The sequence below is a fragment of the Rhinatrema bivittatum genome, chromosome 2 (genome assembly GCF_901001135.1).
Source record: "Rhinatrema bivittatum chromosome 2, aRhiBiv1.1, whole genome shotgun sequence".
Lineage (NCBI taxonomy): Eukaryota > Metazoa > Chordata > Amphibia > Gymnophiona > Rhinatrematidae > Rhinatrema > Rhinatrema bivittatum.
Window position 1 is genome coordinate 312,591,711 of NC_042616.1, and position 18,224 is coordinate 312,609,934.

The 18,224-nt window shown below is 42.5% G+C and overlaps 1 protein-coding gene across 3 annotated transcripts in view; it reads left to right on the forward strand.

Moving 5' to 3' along the window:
• The window catches only part of DDC (dopa decarboxylase), a 315,358-nt gene that overhangs the window by 49,438 nt on the left and 247,696 nt on the right, over positions 1-18,224 (forward strand). For all 3 annotated transcript variants that reach the window (XM_029589726.1, XM_029589729.1, XM_029589727.1), the window contains exon 3: positions 15,525-15,638. In XM_029589726.1, coding sequence (XP_029445586.1) covers positions 15,525-15,638 — 114 coding nt within the window. The remainder of the gene's footprint in view (positions 1-15,524; positions 15,639-18,224) is intronic.

Sequence of the window (18,224 nt, forward strand, 5' to 3'; positions counted from 1 at the left end):
AGGACTTTTCAGCTTGGAGAAGAGACGACTGAGGGGGGATATGATAGAGGTGTTTAAAATCATGAGAGGTCTAGAACGGGTAGATGTGAATCGGTTATTTACTCTTTCGGATAGTAGAAAGACTAGGGGACACTCCATGAAGTTAGCATGGGGCACATTTAAAACTAATCAGAGAAAGTTCTTTTTTACTCAACGCACAATTAAACTCTGGAATTTGTTGCCAGAGAATGTGGTTCGTGCAGTTAGTATAGCTGTGTTTAAAAAAGGATTGGTTAAGTTCTTGGAGGAGAAGTCCATTACCTGCTATTAAGTTCACTTAGAGAATAGCCACTGCCATTAGCAATGGTTACATGGAATAGACTTAGTTTTTGGGTACTTGCCCGGTTCTTATGGCCTGGATTGGCCACTGTTGGAAACAGGATGCTGGGCTTGATGGACCCTTGGTCTGACCTAGTATGGCATTTTCTTATGTTCTTATGTTCTTATCCTGCAGGACGAGACTATTGTCATAGTGCAAGAATGTATGGAGCAGAGATCAGAGATGAGGAGGGTGCCGACAGAATTTTTGGTAGAATTGACATCATGGGCGATGAAACAACATTTTTTTAGCTTCAGGAATCACTTCTTTAAACAGATAAAGAGTAGCGATGAGAGCGTCAATGGCTCCAGATATTGCTAATTTGTATATGGGGAAGTTTGAGAAACAGGTCCTTGAGCAGTCACCTCTTAGACAACATATACTCCTGTGCAGATGTTACATAGATAACATTTTGTTGTTGTGGTCAGGTTCCCGAGACACACTTGTTGGACTTTTGGTATGGTTAAATCAGCAAAATCCCCATTTGCAGTTTTCCTCAGAAGTGAGCGCCTCCAGGGTATATTTTCTGGATATCGCTATTTCCCATGATATCGAGGGCTTTCAGTTTTCCATTTATAGGAAACAAACGGACCATAATACATTGCTACATTCCCAGAGTTGTCACCCTTTAAAATTAAAACAGAATATCTCTGTAGGACAATTTCTGTGATTGAGAAAATTGTGTTCCACTACTGCAGAGTATAGAGAGAGGTCACAGGAAATGATACAAAGGTTTAAACAGAGGGGGTATCCGGGAAAGGTGGTGAAGCAGTCATGGAAGAGGGGCCATTGGGCAAATCAAGATTTACTGTTGGACCCTTTGGGTACCAAGAGAGAACAGTCAAAATTGGTTTGTGTATTGCCATTTACTCCTGAGACTTGGCTTGTGCGGAGAAGTATTTTAAAAAATTGGGGTGTTCTTCAGCTACATTCACTTTTTCATAAGAATCCCTTGTTTTCTTTTTCCCAGGCGCCTAATCTAAGGGATATATTAGTGCATGCGGCGATGGGTGGCAATGAAGTTATGGTGGGACAAGGGGGCCACTCTCCTTGTGGTAAGTGCAGTGTCTGTCCGATGTCGTTTAAGGGGAACAGGGTGTGTTTACCCAACAGACGTCCTTTTAGGTTATTTTCCAATACCACTTGTGAATCAAGTGGAGTGATATATCTGATATGGTGCCCGTGTGGTTTAGGGTATATAGGGAAGACATCACATAAACTTAAAACTCAGATTCAAGAGCATATTAGCTGTATTCTTGTAGTAGACAGGAGGCTCCATTAGTCATGTATTGGGAGATGAACAGTCATTCAATCACAGACCTGACTTTTGTGGCTTTAGAACAGCTGACCCCACGGAGGAGAGGGGGGATTTTGATAGATTGTTGATATTCAAAGAGCAACGTTATATTTATCAATGGAATACAGTATTTCCGTTAGGGCTTAATAAAGAGAGTGGAAAGCTTTACTTTAAGGTTAGAGGGTTGTGAAACAGTTCTTTCATAACAGAAAAGGATGGGGTCTTGCAGTGATGTGAGATGGGTAAGGGTGAATGTGGGAGAAAGGATCAAGGTGGAGAAGAGGGAGATGGAGTGTGTATTAGTGGAGCTGTATTTTTGGGTAGGTGATTGTGAACTATAGGGATTGATGAGGTGGAAAGTTTTTAATAATGGGGGTGGAGAAGACAGTAATTCTTGTGAGCCACTTTCAGGAAGTTTTGAAGTTGAGATTGAGTTAGCAACAGCATGGGGGCTGATTACATGGGTAGGTTTAGGTATAATAACATTTTTAGTCAATTATTACCAGAGGGGGAGCTTTCATTATTTTGTGCGTCTGCATACAGTCAGGGGAGGGGAGAGTGATTGATGTATGCATTAGATACAAGTGGACATTGGGGACATTGGGGGTGGAGTTAGAGGTGTTTTATGTGAGCATGCACGTGGATGCACGTTTGGAATGATAGCAATTGATGATGCATGAAAAAGCATCAGTGAATGGAAGTAAGATTGTTTGATTTAGCAAAAATTGGGGCTTGGGGATTGAACGAGCCAGTTGTGTACGATGGTTTATGTGTTTTATTTAGAACATCAGTTGTGATCCCCTGATGCAGGTGGCTGTGGGCTTCCAAAACACTGCAGCATCAGGTTGTTGGGAGCAGTTTTGAATGATGTAGAGTAATTGATGAAACTGGAAGAAGAAAAACAGAAAAGAATATAAGTGTTGTTTATGTACGCATCATAGACATGCTGCGAGGAGATATATGATTGTTTTGGAAATCCTGTGCGGCATAGTTGGCTCCGCGGCGCAGGATAGTGTCAGAGAGTTGGAAGTGAGAAAGTGAAGAAAGATCAAAATGGTGGCTGGTTCATACACCGGTTGAGATATAATCATTGTTGAGGAATGGATTAATATGACAGAGAACGGGAAATCATCCGCAGAAAAAGAAAAATAATTTTGCACACTGTGGAAAAGGACAGTGGGAAACCAGTTGAAGAAGAACAAGTGTGATCTCTTATGTTCAGAAGGATGATTCAAAAAGACACAGTGAGACTCCGAACATTTTGAGCACAATGGATATTGGGATCACTATATGTTATTTTGAGATATTGTGTGATAACACTTATATTCAATACTGCTGTTGTTTTAATACAAGGGTTGATGTAATAGACAGGTTTGAGGGAGGTAGGTGGGTATGGAGTGAGTGGTATGAATGAGATTGAGATTAGTGTGAGAGGTTATGCAGGGGATTCCAAGAGAGGGGATGCATGAATGAGATTGTGGTGTGTGTGAGTGAGTTTTTGGGGGGTTTTCAAGGGAGGGGTGGTTTAGGTTTAAAGATATTTATTACAAATGTGTCAAGATGCAATTTAAAGTGCAATAAGTGAAGTATAAAAAGGATAAAGAATGTGGTTCTGTTTATAAGATTTATTATTTAAATTACATCATTATAAAAATGTACCTTTTACATATATCATCAACATCACGTCCTATAAATTTTCCACCATATATTCACCAAAAGGACATGCCAGTGTCACCCAAATACAATCGTTAAAGCATACCCCATTCATCCATCACATTCACTCACCCCCCCCCCCCCCCACATAAAATAATCCCAACTATTCCCAATATTCTTCTTTAGGAGAGTCAGTGTTATTATCTATCACTGTATTTTTTCACTTGTTGATTTTACCAATCCAAACACCACTTTTTCAGATAAATCCTCCCATCAAGTCTACATATACACAGGTAGGTCACCCAATTCACCACTCCAAACTCCACTTCTTCAGGTGAATTCTTCCCTCAAATCTTCAATATGTAGACATCTTCAGGTAAATTCTCCCCTCAGATCTTCAATATACAGATAGATCATCAAGGTGAATTCCGGAATTCTGTGCCGACTCCGTGAGGTGATAAAAACTGTTTTAAGCAGATCGTGGTGAGTGGTGATTTCCTATTGAAGGCATATGAGAAACTGGCATTTGATGACTGTGAGAAACTTGTTGAATCTAAACGGTGGACATTTCTGAGAAAAATATGAGACGTCTTAACTTCGGAGAAATGGTTCCCATAAAGTAGTGGTGGTGGACATGAACGGGTATTCAACAGCGGTGGATTGATATCTGTACAAGTTGGAGAAGTCAGCTCATAGATGAGTTTGCAGTGTTAATTATCCCCTGAGGAAGCTTAAATGCGAAACAAGGGACCTTGTAGGGTGATCTATCTGTATATTAAAGATCTGAGGGGAGAATTTACCTGAAGAAGTCTACATATTGAAGATTTGAGGGGAGAATTCAACTGAAGAAGTGGAGTTTGGAGTGGTGAATTGGGTGACCTACCTGTGTATATACTTGATGGGAGGATTTATCTGAAAAAGTGGTGTTTGGATTGGTAAAATCAACAAGTGAAAAGATACAGTGATAGATAATAACACTGACTCTCCTAAAGAAGAATATTGGGAATAGTTGGGATTATTTTATGTGAGGGGTTGAGTGAATGTGATGGATGAATTGTATTTGGGTGACACTGGCATGTCCTATTGGTGAATATATGGTGGAAAATTTGTAGGATATGATATTGATGATATATGTAAAATGTACATTTTTATAATGATGTAATTTAAATAATAAAGCTATTTGACATATAAGGTTTGCATATGATGTATCCTTGAGACAATACAAGATTTTTGAAAATTGTTTTGTACAAGATGATAATGATCATGTGAGGGTTCCTGCTGTGTGAAAAATCACCTAATCTACTAATAGCAGTTACAATAAAATATGTGAATGAAAAAATATTTTCTGCAAGAACATTCAAAACCACTTTATGCATGCAAATGAAATTAATTAAGAGCAAACTTCTGTTTAAAATAGAAATGAGAAAGATAAGACCTTAGGGGTAGATTTTAATACGTGCGCACACATGGACGAGCCAATTTTATAACATGCGCGTGCTGGCGCTCACATGTTACAAAATCGGCGCATGCAAGGGGGGTGTAGTTTTGCAAGTCCGCACAGTAACGCAATTGGCACTTCCCCAGTTCCCTCCCAGTCCACTCTAATTAAGGAGTGGACAGGGAGGGAACTTCCCTAACCTCCTGCCTAACTTTTCTTCTCCTTCTCTTCTCCTCCCCTCCCCACTCCCTAAACCTACCCTACTTTACCTTTTTTTTCATTTTTTAAGTTGCTGCTCCTCTGGAGCAGAAGCAACTTGCGCGCGCTTCCCCGGCAGAGCTGCAAATGGCTGCTGTGCCGGCTGCCTCCAGCCCCGCCCCTCCCCACCCCTGGATCGCCCCTTTATCTGGGCCTGGCACTTTGGCATATAATGGGGGTTACGTGCGTGGCTGGGCGCCTTTGAAAATGCGCATGGCGCATGCAAATCCCAGCCACGTACATAACCCCTATTTTTTGCACCAGTAATTGATTTAAAGACTGCCCGATAATGTTGTAAAAGCCAGTGATGATAAGTAGCATAATTTTCACAGCAAGAATTCAAGTTACACAAGAAATGGACCTTTAAAATACAGACAAACCCTCACCAAATACAAAATAGAAACATGCTAACAAAACTGTACTGGAAACCATAAACCCGACTGTATTATGCAGTGCAACAATAGAAAAACAGAAACAATATCATTCCTCACAAAACATCAAGCAATAAAATCAAGAAATATAAAACATCATTCATAATATTAAAACCATGCTAATAAAAAATTATAAATGCAACCCAGTCGACAAACATCCAATACTTAAAAAATTTGCATGCATTTGTTCTATTTACCAAACACCAATAAAATATTTCAAAACATTTGATGAATAAAACATTCAATAATTAAAAAATTTCCCAACCCTCCAAAATATTTCAAAACAATAGAAACATCAAATTAAACTCAATAATTAAAACGAATAAGGATTAAAAAAAATCTCCTGCTCTCCATACCTAAGATCTTTTGATTTACAGTCACCCTGAGATTATCGTAGATTGGGGGAGGTAGGGCCACACAAACTCTCCTCTCTCTCTCATTCACACACACATACTAACACATTTATTCTTTCACTCACTCACTCTCTCACACACACAGACTGTCCCTCACACACACATTATGTGTGTGTGTGTGTGTGCGTGCGCACGTGCCTGTGAGAGCCTGTGCATGACACACCAGGCCCTGGAACACTAATATACCACTGCTGGGCAAACTGAACAAGCCAGACTGTCACGAACCCCTACAAGGAAATCACATGCTAGTCAACTTACTACACCTCTGTCACACATGCGATTCACAGACAGACCCTTACCTAATACAGAATAAGGGACTAAAAATTAGAAACAGAAACATGCAGGCAAAACTGAAATGGAAAGCCAGAGAAACCAGACTCTGTAAACTCTGAAAGACTGAAGAAAAAACAAAATACAAATATATAATAAAGGGCGAATTTTAAAAACCCTACGTGCGGCGAAACTGGGAGATACGCACGTGACTCGGCTGAGCGTGGGCCATGCAGATTTTAAAAGGCCCATGGCCACGTGCGTTTCTCCTGCTAGGCGGATAAATAAGATTTGACAAAAGGGGGCGGGCGTGGTCTGGGTAGGGCATGGGCAGGCTGCAACTGCACCCATGAAGTCACGTGCTCTAGCGCATGGTGGGATCCCTCAACCGCATAACTTGCTTCTGCTACGGACATCATATAAGTAGTGAAATAAAAAATAAAAGGGTAGTCAGCGGGGCTTTATGGGTTGATTCTAGTAGAGTAAAAGGGAGGCAAGTTAGGTAGAGGGTTTAGGAAGTCTGCTTCTTTACTGAGGTGAACTGGGAGAGAACTGGGAAATAGGTCTTTGGCGTCACCGCACGTACCTACTAAAATTGCCCCCCCCCCTTATTTATGCACACATGCGCATGTCGATATAAAATAATGCGCGCATGTATGCGCAGCTAGCTGATTTTTCTGTTTTTCTATTGTTGCACTGCATAATACAGTTTTAGCCGTTACTAATCTCTTCCTTTATTTCCATCTTCTCCCAATTCATCAGTCCTTGTTATTTGTAACTGCTTTTTCCTGCACGATAGTTCCAGTTTGATGTATTTATTGCACTCCTGTTTATATGTAAACCAGCATGATGTGATTTTCATGAATGCCGGTATATAAAAACCTTAATTAAATAAATAAATAAATAAATAAATAAATAACATGCACACATAAGCGCATGCCAGCAAACATACACACATTTGTGCCCATTCGCAGCTCTTAAAATCTACCTTTAAATGCTCATTCCCCAAAATGGCATATTCCAATTGCTGAAAGGCAAAATAATTTTTTGTTACCTTTGTTGTCTGTTCTTATTGTTAATCAGTCGGTTCCAGTCTCTTTTTATCCCTTGCCTGTCTTTCCCTTATTCCTTTTTCAGGGTCTCTTTTATTCTTTCTTTTTTCTCTCTCTTCTCCTGTCTTCTTTCCTTCCTCCTTCATACACACACACACACACACACACACACACACACACAGACTCTCTTTCATAAGCATGCTTCACACACAAGCTTTCTCTCACACAGGATCCCACTCTTGCATGCTCTCTTTCACATATACACAGGCTCCCACTCTCATATGCTCTTTCTTGCATGTAAGCTCTCTCTCTTACATGCTCTTACACACAGGCTTCCATTCTCACAAACACACACACATTTTCTCACTCTTGTATGCTCTCTAACACACAAACACACAGGCTCTCACATGCTCTCTCACACGTGTAGGTTCCCACTCCCATACATACACACACACACAGGTTCTCACTCTCACATGCTTTCACATGAGGCTATCACTTTTTCACACACATACACAGGCTCTCACTCCACGTTAGGGATGTGAATAGTTTTTGAACGATTAAAATTATCGTCAGATAATTTTAAAATCGTCCAAAATCGTTAGAGTGCACGATACAATACAAATGCCCCCGATTTATCGTCAGGGACATTTGTATTGTATCGTTAAATAGGGCGCGGGAAAACCGGCACACCAAAAAACCCTAAAACCCACCCCGAACTTTTAAAACAAATCTCCCAGCCTCCCGAACCCCCCCCCCCAAAATGTTTTAAATTACCTGGGGTCCAGTGGGGGGTCCCGGCGTGATCTCCCTCTCTCTGGCCACGACTGCATTAAGAGAAATGGCGCCGGTGGCCCTTTGCCCTTATCATGTGACAGGGCAAAGGTAGCGCCGGCGCCATTTTGGTTCCTGGCTCCCAACGTCACGCGTGCAGGAGATCGCCCCCGGACCCCAGCTGGACCCCCAGGGACTTTTGGCCAGCTTGGGGGGGCCTCCTGACCCCCACAAGACTTGCCAAAAGTCCAGCGGGGGTCCGGGAGCGACCTCCTGCACGCGGGCCGTATTGCCAATCTTCAAAATGGCGCCGGCGCTACCTTTGCCCTCACTATGTCATTATGTCACTTTGCCCTCACTATGTCATACGGTCGCCCGTATGACATAGTGAGGGCAAGGGTAGCGCCGGCGCCATTTTGAAGATTGGCAATACGGCCCGTGTGCAGGAGGTCGCTCCCGGACCCCCTCTGGACTTTTGGCAAGTCTTGGGGGGGTCAGGAGGCCCCCCCAAGCTGGCCAAAAGTCCCTGGAGGTCCAGCGGGGGTCCGGGGGCGATCTCCTGCACGCGTGACGTTGGGAGCCAGGAACCAAAATGGCGCCGGCGCTACCTTTGCCCTGTCACATGATAAGGGCAAAGGGCCACCGGCGCCATTTCTCTTAACGCAGTCGTGGCCAGAGAGAGGGAGATCACGCCGGGACCCCCCACTGGACCCCAGGTAATTTAAAACATTTTGGGGGGGGTTCGGAAGGCTGGGAGATTTGTTTTAAAAGTTCGGGGTGGGTTTTAGGGTTTTTTTGGTGTGCCGGTTTTCCCGCCCTCCCCCGATTTACGATTTTTAATGATTTTTTAAAAAAAACAACCCACGACGATCAGATTTCCCTCCCCCCCCCAGCCAAAATCGATCGTTAAGATGATCGATCACACGATTCACACCTTTACTCCACGTGCTGTCTTTCACACTCAGGCTGCGAGAATGATATTGAAATCTATAATAGCTGCGTATAAAACAAAACAAAAAATGGAAATGAGAGACGCACAGGTAAACTCTAATAAAAAACCAGTGTTGGCCATGAACATGTAAAAAATTAATGAATAAGACAACTAAAACACTTAATTCCAGTGAGACACCCAATCGCGATCAAGTAAGCAAGTTTTTATTCTGCTTTAATTTTTTATATTTACCAGTAGCTCTAGACATTCGTGCCCCTTCCTTTTTTTTTGCTTTTTAGTCAACAGATTTATCATTTTTATGAGTTATAAATTTGGTTTTAATATTAAGAGTTTTATTGGATATATCTGGAATTAAGTGTTTTAGTTGTCTTATTCATTAATTTTTTACATGTTCATGGCCAACACTGGTTTTTTATTAGAGTTTACCTGTGCGTCTCTCATTTCCATTTTTTGTTTTGTTTTATACGCAGCTATTATAGATTTCAATATCATTCTCGCAGCCTGAGTGCTGGTTAGCCTCTGCGTGCAATACTGATACTCACATCCTATTTTCTCTACTACAACACCGCAGGAGTCGTGTAAACTCAGTTGGTTACCATCATCAGTAAGCAATTTTTTTCTAATAACCCCCCATTAGTAGAGTTTTCAGAGCTTATTTTGTTCTCCCCTTTTTTTTCATTCACATATTCCAGTATGTTCCATAGTTTGTTTAATTGCATTTGCATTTTGTTAGCATGCTTTTCATCTTTACCTTTATGATCAACATACGTATTCACAATGACAACATCTTTATTTATTTACTTATATTTTTTTTCACACAGTTTTTACAATCATCAGTATATGTTAATTTTTGAATATACATAAGACATCTCTCATACAGGTAAAATCATCTGTTTTTACTAAACTACTTTTTGTAACATTCACACTTCACTTTACATACAGTCTGTTTTCTTGTTCCATGTCTATTTGTTCATATTGTGCTGTTTCAATTTATTTGTTCCACAATTACATATTTCTTTGTTACCATTTGAATAGTCACATTATTTTTTATAAGTTTTTTATTATTTTTTGTGAGTTATGTATGTCTTGTTTAGATGTAATTATTGTTTGTTTGTTGTAGCCCCTGAGGCAGCCCCCGTGTTGGGGCGAAACTCGGCCTGAGTCGGGCATCCTTTTAATGAATTGACAAGTCTCCTAATAAAGCACTGTGATGGACATTATCTTGGCATCTATCCTTTGTGTTGCCCCCATAGCTTTTTTAGATCGCCTTCCTCCTTGTTTTATAAACCTTTCACACACAGACTCCCATTCCCCCCTCCCCACAGACACACTCAGGCTCTCACTTTTATATGCTCTCTCTCATAACTTCATATACCCACATAATTACACAGGCTCTCATATTCTCTCTCTGACATGCAGACTCCCACACCCATACATATTTACACACACACACACACAGGCTCTCAGTCTCACACACAAGCTGCCACCATCACACACACACACAGGCTTCCACACTCACATGCTGTTTTTCATACGCAGGCTCCCACTCCCACAGTCCCATACACTCCCTCACACACACACACACAGGATCTCACTCCCTCATGCTCTCCCTCTCTCTCACATACACACACAGACTCTTATACCCATATGCCCTCTCCCTCTCTCTCTCTCACACACACCCAGGCAGGCTCCCATTCACATTCCCCCCAAGCAAGTCCCCATTCACACACACACGCACCCCCCCCAGACAAGCTCCCATTCACAAACACACACTCACCCACCCCCAGGTGCGTTACCATTCTTACACACTCACACACACACAAACACACACTCACAGGCAGATTACCATTCACACACACACACACACACACACACACACACACACAGGCAGGCTACCATTCACACACACACATACCCCAAGGTAGGTTATCATTCACACACACACAAAGACAAAACACAGGCAGACTCCCCCATCGGGTGCAGAAGAGGGACCCCATTCTGCTACTGCTGCTTCTCGTGTGCCTGCCCTGTAGAATTCAAAGCTCGAGGGGCTAGTACTTCCTCTATGCTGATCTTGTGATGCACGAGATCAGCATAGAGTACCCGCTAGCACATGTGTTTTGCATTCCACAGGGCTGGCACACTTGGAGGAGAGGAAGAATGGGCTACCTTCCTTTTCTCGGATGCTAGCGTCCTTTCAGGCCTGCTTCTCTTCTCGGCAGCAGTTGGGATCGGGTCTGCCAATGGCCTACTGGGCCTGCTCCTCTTTTTGGATGGCATTGGGATCAGATGTATTGGCAGCCTCCCGGGTCTGCTCCTCTTCTTGGCCGTTGCCGGGATCTGGTCCGCCTGTAGCCTCCCAAGCCTGCTCCTCTTCTCGGCCATTGGCAAGATGAGGTCTGCCAGTGGCCTCACGGGCTTCTTCCTCTTCTCTTTCACTACTCCCCTGGATGGGCCTGCTGTGGACCTGTGACAGGGCCTTTCTTCTTACTCTGCCAGGTTGTTGGCGGTGCATGGCACATCCCATTTTAAAGTTGGTGGTGCCTGTACACCATGGATGCTGATCCCATAAAGTAGATCAAATTCTTGCTTGTCACTTCCAGGAATAGCAATAGATTTTTTTTTTAGCCTACCTGGCTAATATGTTATGGACTTTTCCTCCAGGAACCTGTCAAAACCTCTTTTAAACCCCACTATGCTAGTCACCTTGGTAATGTTCCCTGGTAACAGATTCCATAGCTTGATAGTATGCTGAGTGAAAAATTACTTTCTATGATTTGTTTTGAATCTGGGGTTTGTTAGTTTCAAGGAGTGTCCCCTTGGTTTAGTATTACTTGAAAGGGTAAATAATTATCCCATTCCACCCCCACTCATGAATTTATAAACTTCTCAACCATCTCTTTTCCATGCTGAAGAGCCCTATCCTGCGTAGCCTCTCATCTTAGGAGAGCAGTTCCATTCCTTTATCATTTTTGTCACCCTCCTTTGCACCTTTTCTAGTACCACTATGTCTTTCTTGAGATGGGATATCCAGAACTGCAGACAATACTCAAAGTATAGGTGCACCATGGCTCAATACAGAGGTAATATTATTTCCTTTTTATTTTCCACTTCTTTTCAAATCCTTTCTAAGATTCTATTTGGTTTTTTTTTGATTGCTACTTTGTTTTGAGCCGAGAAGGTACAGAGAAGGGCGACCAAAATGATAAAGGGAATGGAACAGCTCCCCTATGAGGAAAGACTAAAGAGGTTAGGACTTTTCAGCTTGGAGAAGAGACGGCTGAGGGGGGATATGATAGAGGTCTTTAAAATCATGAGAGGTCTAGAATGGGTAGATGTGAATCGGTTATTTACTCTTTCAGATAACAGAAAGACTAGGGGGCACTCCATGAAGTTAGCATGTGGCACATTTAAAACTAATCGGAAAAAGATCTTTTTCATTCAACGCACAATTAAACTCTGGAATTTGTTGCCAGAGGATGTGGTTAGTGCAGTTAGTGTAGCTGGGTTTACTAAAGGTTTGGATACGTTCGTGGAGAAGTCCATTACCTGATATTAATCAAGTTGACTTAGAAAATAGCCACTGCTATTACTAGCATCAGTTGCATGAGATATACTTAGTTTTTGGGTACTTGCCAGGTACTTGTAGCCTGGATTGGCCACTAGGGATGTGAATCGTTTTAGGACGATTAAAATTATCGTCCGATAATTTTAATATCGTCTTAAACCGTTATGGAACACAATACAATAGAGATTCTAACGATTTATCGTTATAAATCATTAGAATCGTGAGCCGGCACACTAAAACCCCCTAAAACCCACCCCCGACCCTTTAAATTAAATCCCCCACCCTCCCGAACCCCCCCCCCAAATGACTTAAATAACCTGCGGGTCCAGCGGCGGTCCGGAACGGCAGCGGTCCGGAACGGGCTCCTGCTACTGAATCTTGTTGTCTTCGGCCGGCGCCATTTTCCAAAATGGCGCCGAAAAATGGCGGCGGCCATAGACGAAACACGATTGGACGGCAGGAGGTCCTTCCGGACCCCCGCTGGACTTTTGGCAAGTCTTGTGGGGGTCAGGAGGCCCCCCCCAAGCTGGCCAAAAGTTCCTGGAAGTCCAGCGGGGGTCAGGGAGCGATTTCCCGCCGCGAATCGTTTTCGTACGGAAAATGGCGCCGGCAGGAGATCGACTGCAGGAGGTCGTTCAGCGAGGGTTCCGGCGCCTCGTTCAGCGAGGGTTCCGGCGCCTCGCTGAACGACCTCCTGCAGTCGATCTCCTGCCGGCGCCATTTTCCGTACGAAAACGATTCGCGGCGGGAAATCGCTCCCTGACCCCCGCTGGACCTCCAGGAACTTTTGGCCAGCTTGGGGGGGGGCCTCCTGACCCCCACAAGACTTGCCAAAAGTCCAGCGGGGGTCCGGAAGGACCTCCTGCCGTCCAATCGTGTTCGTCTATGGCCGCCGCCATTTTTCGGCGCCATTTTGGAAAATGGCGCCGGCCGAAGACAACAAGATTCAGTAGCAGGAGCCCGTTCCGGACCGCTGCCGTTCCGGACTGCCGCTGGACCCGCAGGTTATTTAAGTCATTTGGGGGGGGGGTTCGGGAGGGTGGGGGATTTAATTTAAAGGGTCGGGGGTGGGTTTTAGGGGGTTTTAATGTGCCGGTTTTGCGATTTTACGTTTTTTTCGATTTTTTTACGATTTTTCACGATTTTTCATGATATTTTACCCCCCCAAACGGCAACAATACGATTCCCTCCCCCTCCCAGCCGAAATCGATCGTTAAGACGATCGAGGACACGATTCACATCTCTATTGGCCACTGTTGGAAACAGGATGCTGGGCTTGATGGACCCTTGATCTGACCCAGTATGGCAATTTCTTATGTTCTTATGATTTCTATGTATTGGTCACAAGGACTCCAAGGTCCTTTTTCTGGGTCTCAATACATTAGCCAGCATTATATATCTATAGTTGGTATTATTTTTCTCTATGTGCATCACTTTACACTTTTCCACATTAAATTTCATCTGCCATACACTTCTATTATCATAAGGTCCTTCTGCATTTCTCACAATCTGGTGCCATTTTAACAAATTTAAATAATTTTATGTCATTTGCAAAACTATTCACCTCACTCGTTCTTTTTTCCCAGATCATTTATGAATATGTTAAACAACACAGGTCCCAATATCAATCCCTGTGGTGCTCCACTAATGACTTCTCCATTTGGAAAACTGACCATTTAATCTTAACCAGTTATTATCAGTCCATTCCTCCTATACTATAACTTTGTAATTTCCTGAGAAGTATCTCATATAGGAAAATGCCTTCTGAAAGTCCAAATACACTATATCTACCGGCTCACCTTTATCTACATGTTTATTTATACCTTCAATGAATTCCAAACAAATGGTAAGACAAGTCTTCTACTTGCTAAAACCATGTTAACACTTTCCCATTAAGTGTTGTCTATCTATATAGACAGTGATTCTACCATTTCCCCTGTACCAACATCTATAGTTTCCCAGATCACTGCCCGAGTCCATTTTAAAAATTGGTGTCACATTGGCCACCTTCCAGTCTTCAAGAATCATGGCTGTTTTAAATCATAGTATAGCAATTTCATGTTTCAGTTTTTTTAGAACTCTGAGGTGGATGCCATCTGGTCCCAGTGATTTGTTACAATTTAGTTTCTCAATCTGAACTATTTCATGATTTAGTTAGTTTATTGGGCTTGATTAATCACCTATCTTCCATGAATAAGCCAAAGTGATACCACAGATATTTGTTTTAGTTGCTCAGAATCTCCACCATTAAAGAATGCCTCACGTGTGGATATGTTCCCAACATCTTCCTCTGTAAAGACCAAGGCAAAGAATTCATTTTCTGCTTTTTCCTTGCCCTCCCTGAGCAGCGTTTTTGCCCCTCAGTCATCTAGCAGTCCATCTGACTCCCTCCCAGGCTTTTTGTTTCAAATGTACTTGAAAAAGATTTTATTATTAGTTTTTTGCTCACTGCCAAGCTTTTTCTCGAAATCTATCTTGGCCTATCTGTTTTACATCTAACTTGCTCTTGCCTTTTTCATCATTTGTGTCTGCTTTCCATTTTTTGAATAATGCCCTTTTAGCTTTCACTGCCTCCTTTACCTCATCATTAAACCATGCTGGCAGTCGTTTCATCTTCCTTTAACCATTTTTAAAACATGGAATAAATTTTATCTGGGCTTCCAATTACCTAAATGAAATTCCCCATATATAATATACTACAGTAGGTATGGTTTGCCTCTCCATACTAAAAGTAAAATATTTCAATAGAGATTTCTCTTGAAAATCACCTTTGTCTTAATACTGCTACAATATTTAAATAATTACCTGGAACCCTGGGAAGAGAATTGCAAAAATGTGATTTGGTGGGGTTTGATTTTGTTGTGGGTGTTGGTTCTTGAGTGCGCAGCATAATTTTCTTATAATTCCAGTCACAAACCATTGATTCAAGTGCTATCTGGTTTCCATGAGTTCTGCTAGTGTCTGCTGCTTTTGCATTCATGGTTTACATGTGCTGTGAGCATATCATTGAATGTCCAACTGATTGGTTTTTGTTTTTTTTATTTATTTTCTCCATATACACAGGTGACCCACTGGCATAGTCCATATTTTTTTGCCTACTTCCCCACAGGAAATTCTTTTCCATCATTTCTGGCTGACATGTTGTCTGATGCTATTGGATGTATTGGCTTTTCCTGGGTAAGTTGATATTTTTCAAAGGTGAAGTTTGCTTTACATTAAGGGGGTAATCTTCAGAATGAGTTATGCACATAAATGTAACTACTGTTGTAGCAATTTTCAAAAGCCATTTACTTGAGTAAAGTGCACTTTCGCGAGTAAATCCTATGGACAATTCAATGGCATAAATTGTAGCAATTCTCAAAAGCCTACTTACGCAAGAAAAGTGCATTTACTCGAGTAAATGCTTTTTAAAATCAGATTCTTAGAGCTAGATAAACTCTGGCAAACCCCATGAGTAATTTTTATCTACTGGGTTTGCTGTAATAATCAAAGCAAAACTATGCTGCTGGTTTTGGTTTGACTATTGCTCCCTTCAAAGTATCTGCCTAAATTTGTGTGGGTACTTTCTTAAGGAAAAACTATGTGCATCAAAGTTCATATTCGAAACCATTTAGCCAGATAACTCAAACGTTTTCCATCTAAATGGCAACTTTTTAAACATCGGGCCACTTATCCGGCTAAGGCCTAGATTCACTACACCGTGATGCTTTATTGTGGGAGGGTACCAATATCACAGTGGGGGTATTCCCATGATATTTTGCCTCTTCTCTGACAAAATATTGCGGCAGTATCTCCGTATTGTTTTGTCTCGCAGTAAACATCCAGTGGATGGCCGGTGCCATCTTTAAAAATGGCGCAGGCCGTCCAGTGCTCCTACCATGTGACAGGCGCCGGCCAATGGCACGGTTACCCTGTCACATGGTAAGGGCAAAGGGCCATCGGCACCATTTTTATTAGTGGCAGCCGACGGCCCGAGAGCGGGAGATCGCTCCCAGGGCCCACTGGACCACCAGGTAATTTTAAAACATTTTTAGGGGGGTCAGGAGGGTGGTGGAGGCTAAGGGAGCAGCTTTAAAGGGTCGGGGTGGGTTTTTTGTTTATTGGCCGACAGCCCGAGCACGAGAGAACGCTCCCGGGACCCCTGCTGGACCACCAGGTAATTTTAAAACGTTTTAGGGGGGGGGGGTCGGGAGGGTGGTGAAGGCTAAGGGAGCAGTTTTAAAGGGTCGGGGTGGGTTTTTAGGTTGTGTCCTAACTCCAGTTAGTGTGCACTAACCCGATTAACGATTTTTTCACGATAAATCGGTGGAATTTCTATTGTATCGCTCTCTTTAACGATTAATGACGATTTAAAAAATATCGGACGATATTTTAAATCGTCAAAAAATGATTCACATCCCTATTTTAGACTTTCTTTAGAAGAGGTCTAAAGTTATCTGGCATTGGGCCTTATTTGCTAAGCATTTTCCCCATAGACACAGGAGAAAAACCTTAGTAAATCAGGCCCACTGTGTGGCTCGATAATCTGCCACTGTTCATTTTTTTTTTTTAAAGTGCCTTTTGGGCCTGCAGTCTGATTCCTGCCCCTTCCCCAAGATATTGTATATGACCCTGCTAGGACGCACACCCTTCAACCCCCTAAATCCCTCTAATGTAAAAAATAAAATAAAAAATTAGTTAAAATCTGCAGATCAGCCTCCCCATCCTATCCCTTTCCCTGTTCTTTAATTTAAATGCTGGCTCTCTCTCCTCCCACTCACAACCTCTGTAAGCCATGGTTTCCCCCCTCCCAGATCTGACTCCCACCGGCCAAGAAATCCCCAGCTGGGAGCGAGGTAGTCCCCTACCTGCTCCCAGTGCTTCCAGTGCAGTTTTGACAGAAGTACTGGAAGCGTAAGCTACCCCTGAGTTTATGCTTCCAGCACTGCTCAAACCAACTGAAACACCTTGCACATGAGAGAATTGGTGACACTGTTCTTTGCATGCTTACTCCAGAACATTCAAGGGAATTACTAGAGAAAAAAAATTGACAGAATTTCAAAAGTGAGACTTAGCTTTACACGATATTTTAAAATTGCTCTCCGGTAAGTGCTACTACTGATAATGTGAACTTTTAAAATACTGCACAAGTCACCAAAGGGAGAGGTTTTTTTTCATTGTATACTTAGATGATAGTACAGTTCAAGAGGCGCTTTTCCTCTAAATACAGAATGGGAGAGACTCCTCAGTTACTTGCCTTCATGCCAGTACTGACTGAAAAGCAAAGTGTTAACCATGACTTCAGGAGACACCATCATTTTTGGAGAGTAATTTTCAATGTCTTTCGTGGAGTTTAGGCACGATAAATCGGTATATACGCATGCAAGAAACCTTTGTGCGCAGAGGGATGGTAACTTTAAAACTAGCGAGCGGATGCCCATACACGTACCTATAGGCTCAAGAGCGAACATATGCTGGAATTTTAAATCATGCACGCATTTACGTGCATATGATTTAAAAAGCCCATGCATATGGGTGCTTCTAATTTTACATGGTTACTTGAGCAAATGTAAATTGCATATCTTACTTATGAGTTTGTAGGTTTTAACGCACACAGGAAGCAGATTTTAAAGCATGCTCGTGTGAAGAATATTCCCAGTTTTACCCATTAGTCCACCAGTTTGCCTAGTCCATCTCGAGGTCATCTGGACCCCTCTGGTTCTTCAGCCTTCCCTCCCCCCCCCCTCCCCGCCAGTTTCCCCAGACACCTCACCCAGTCAAGTC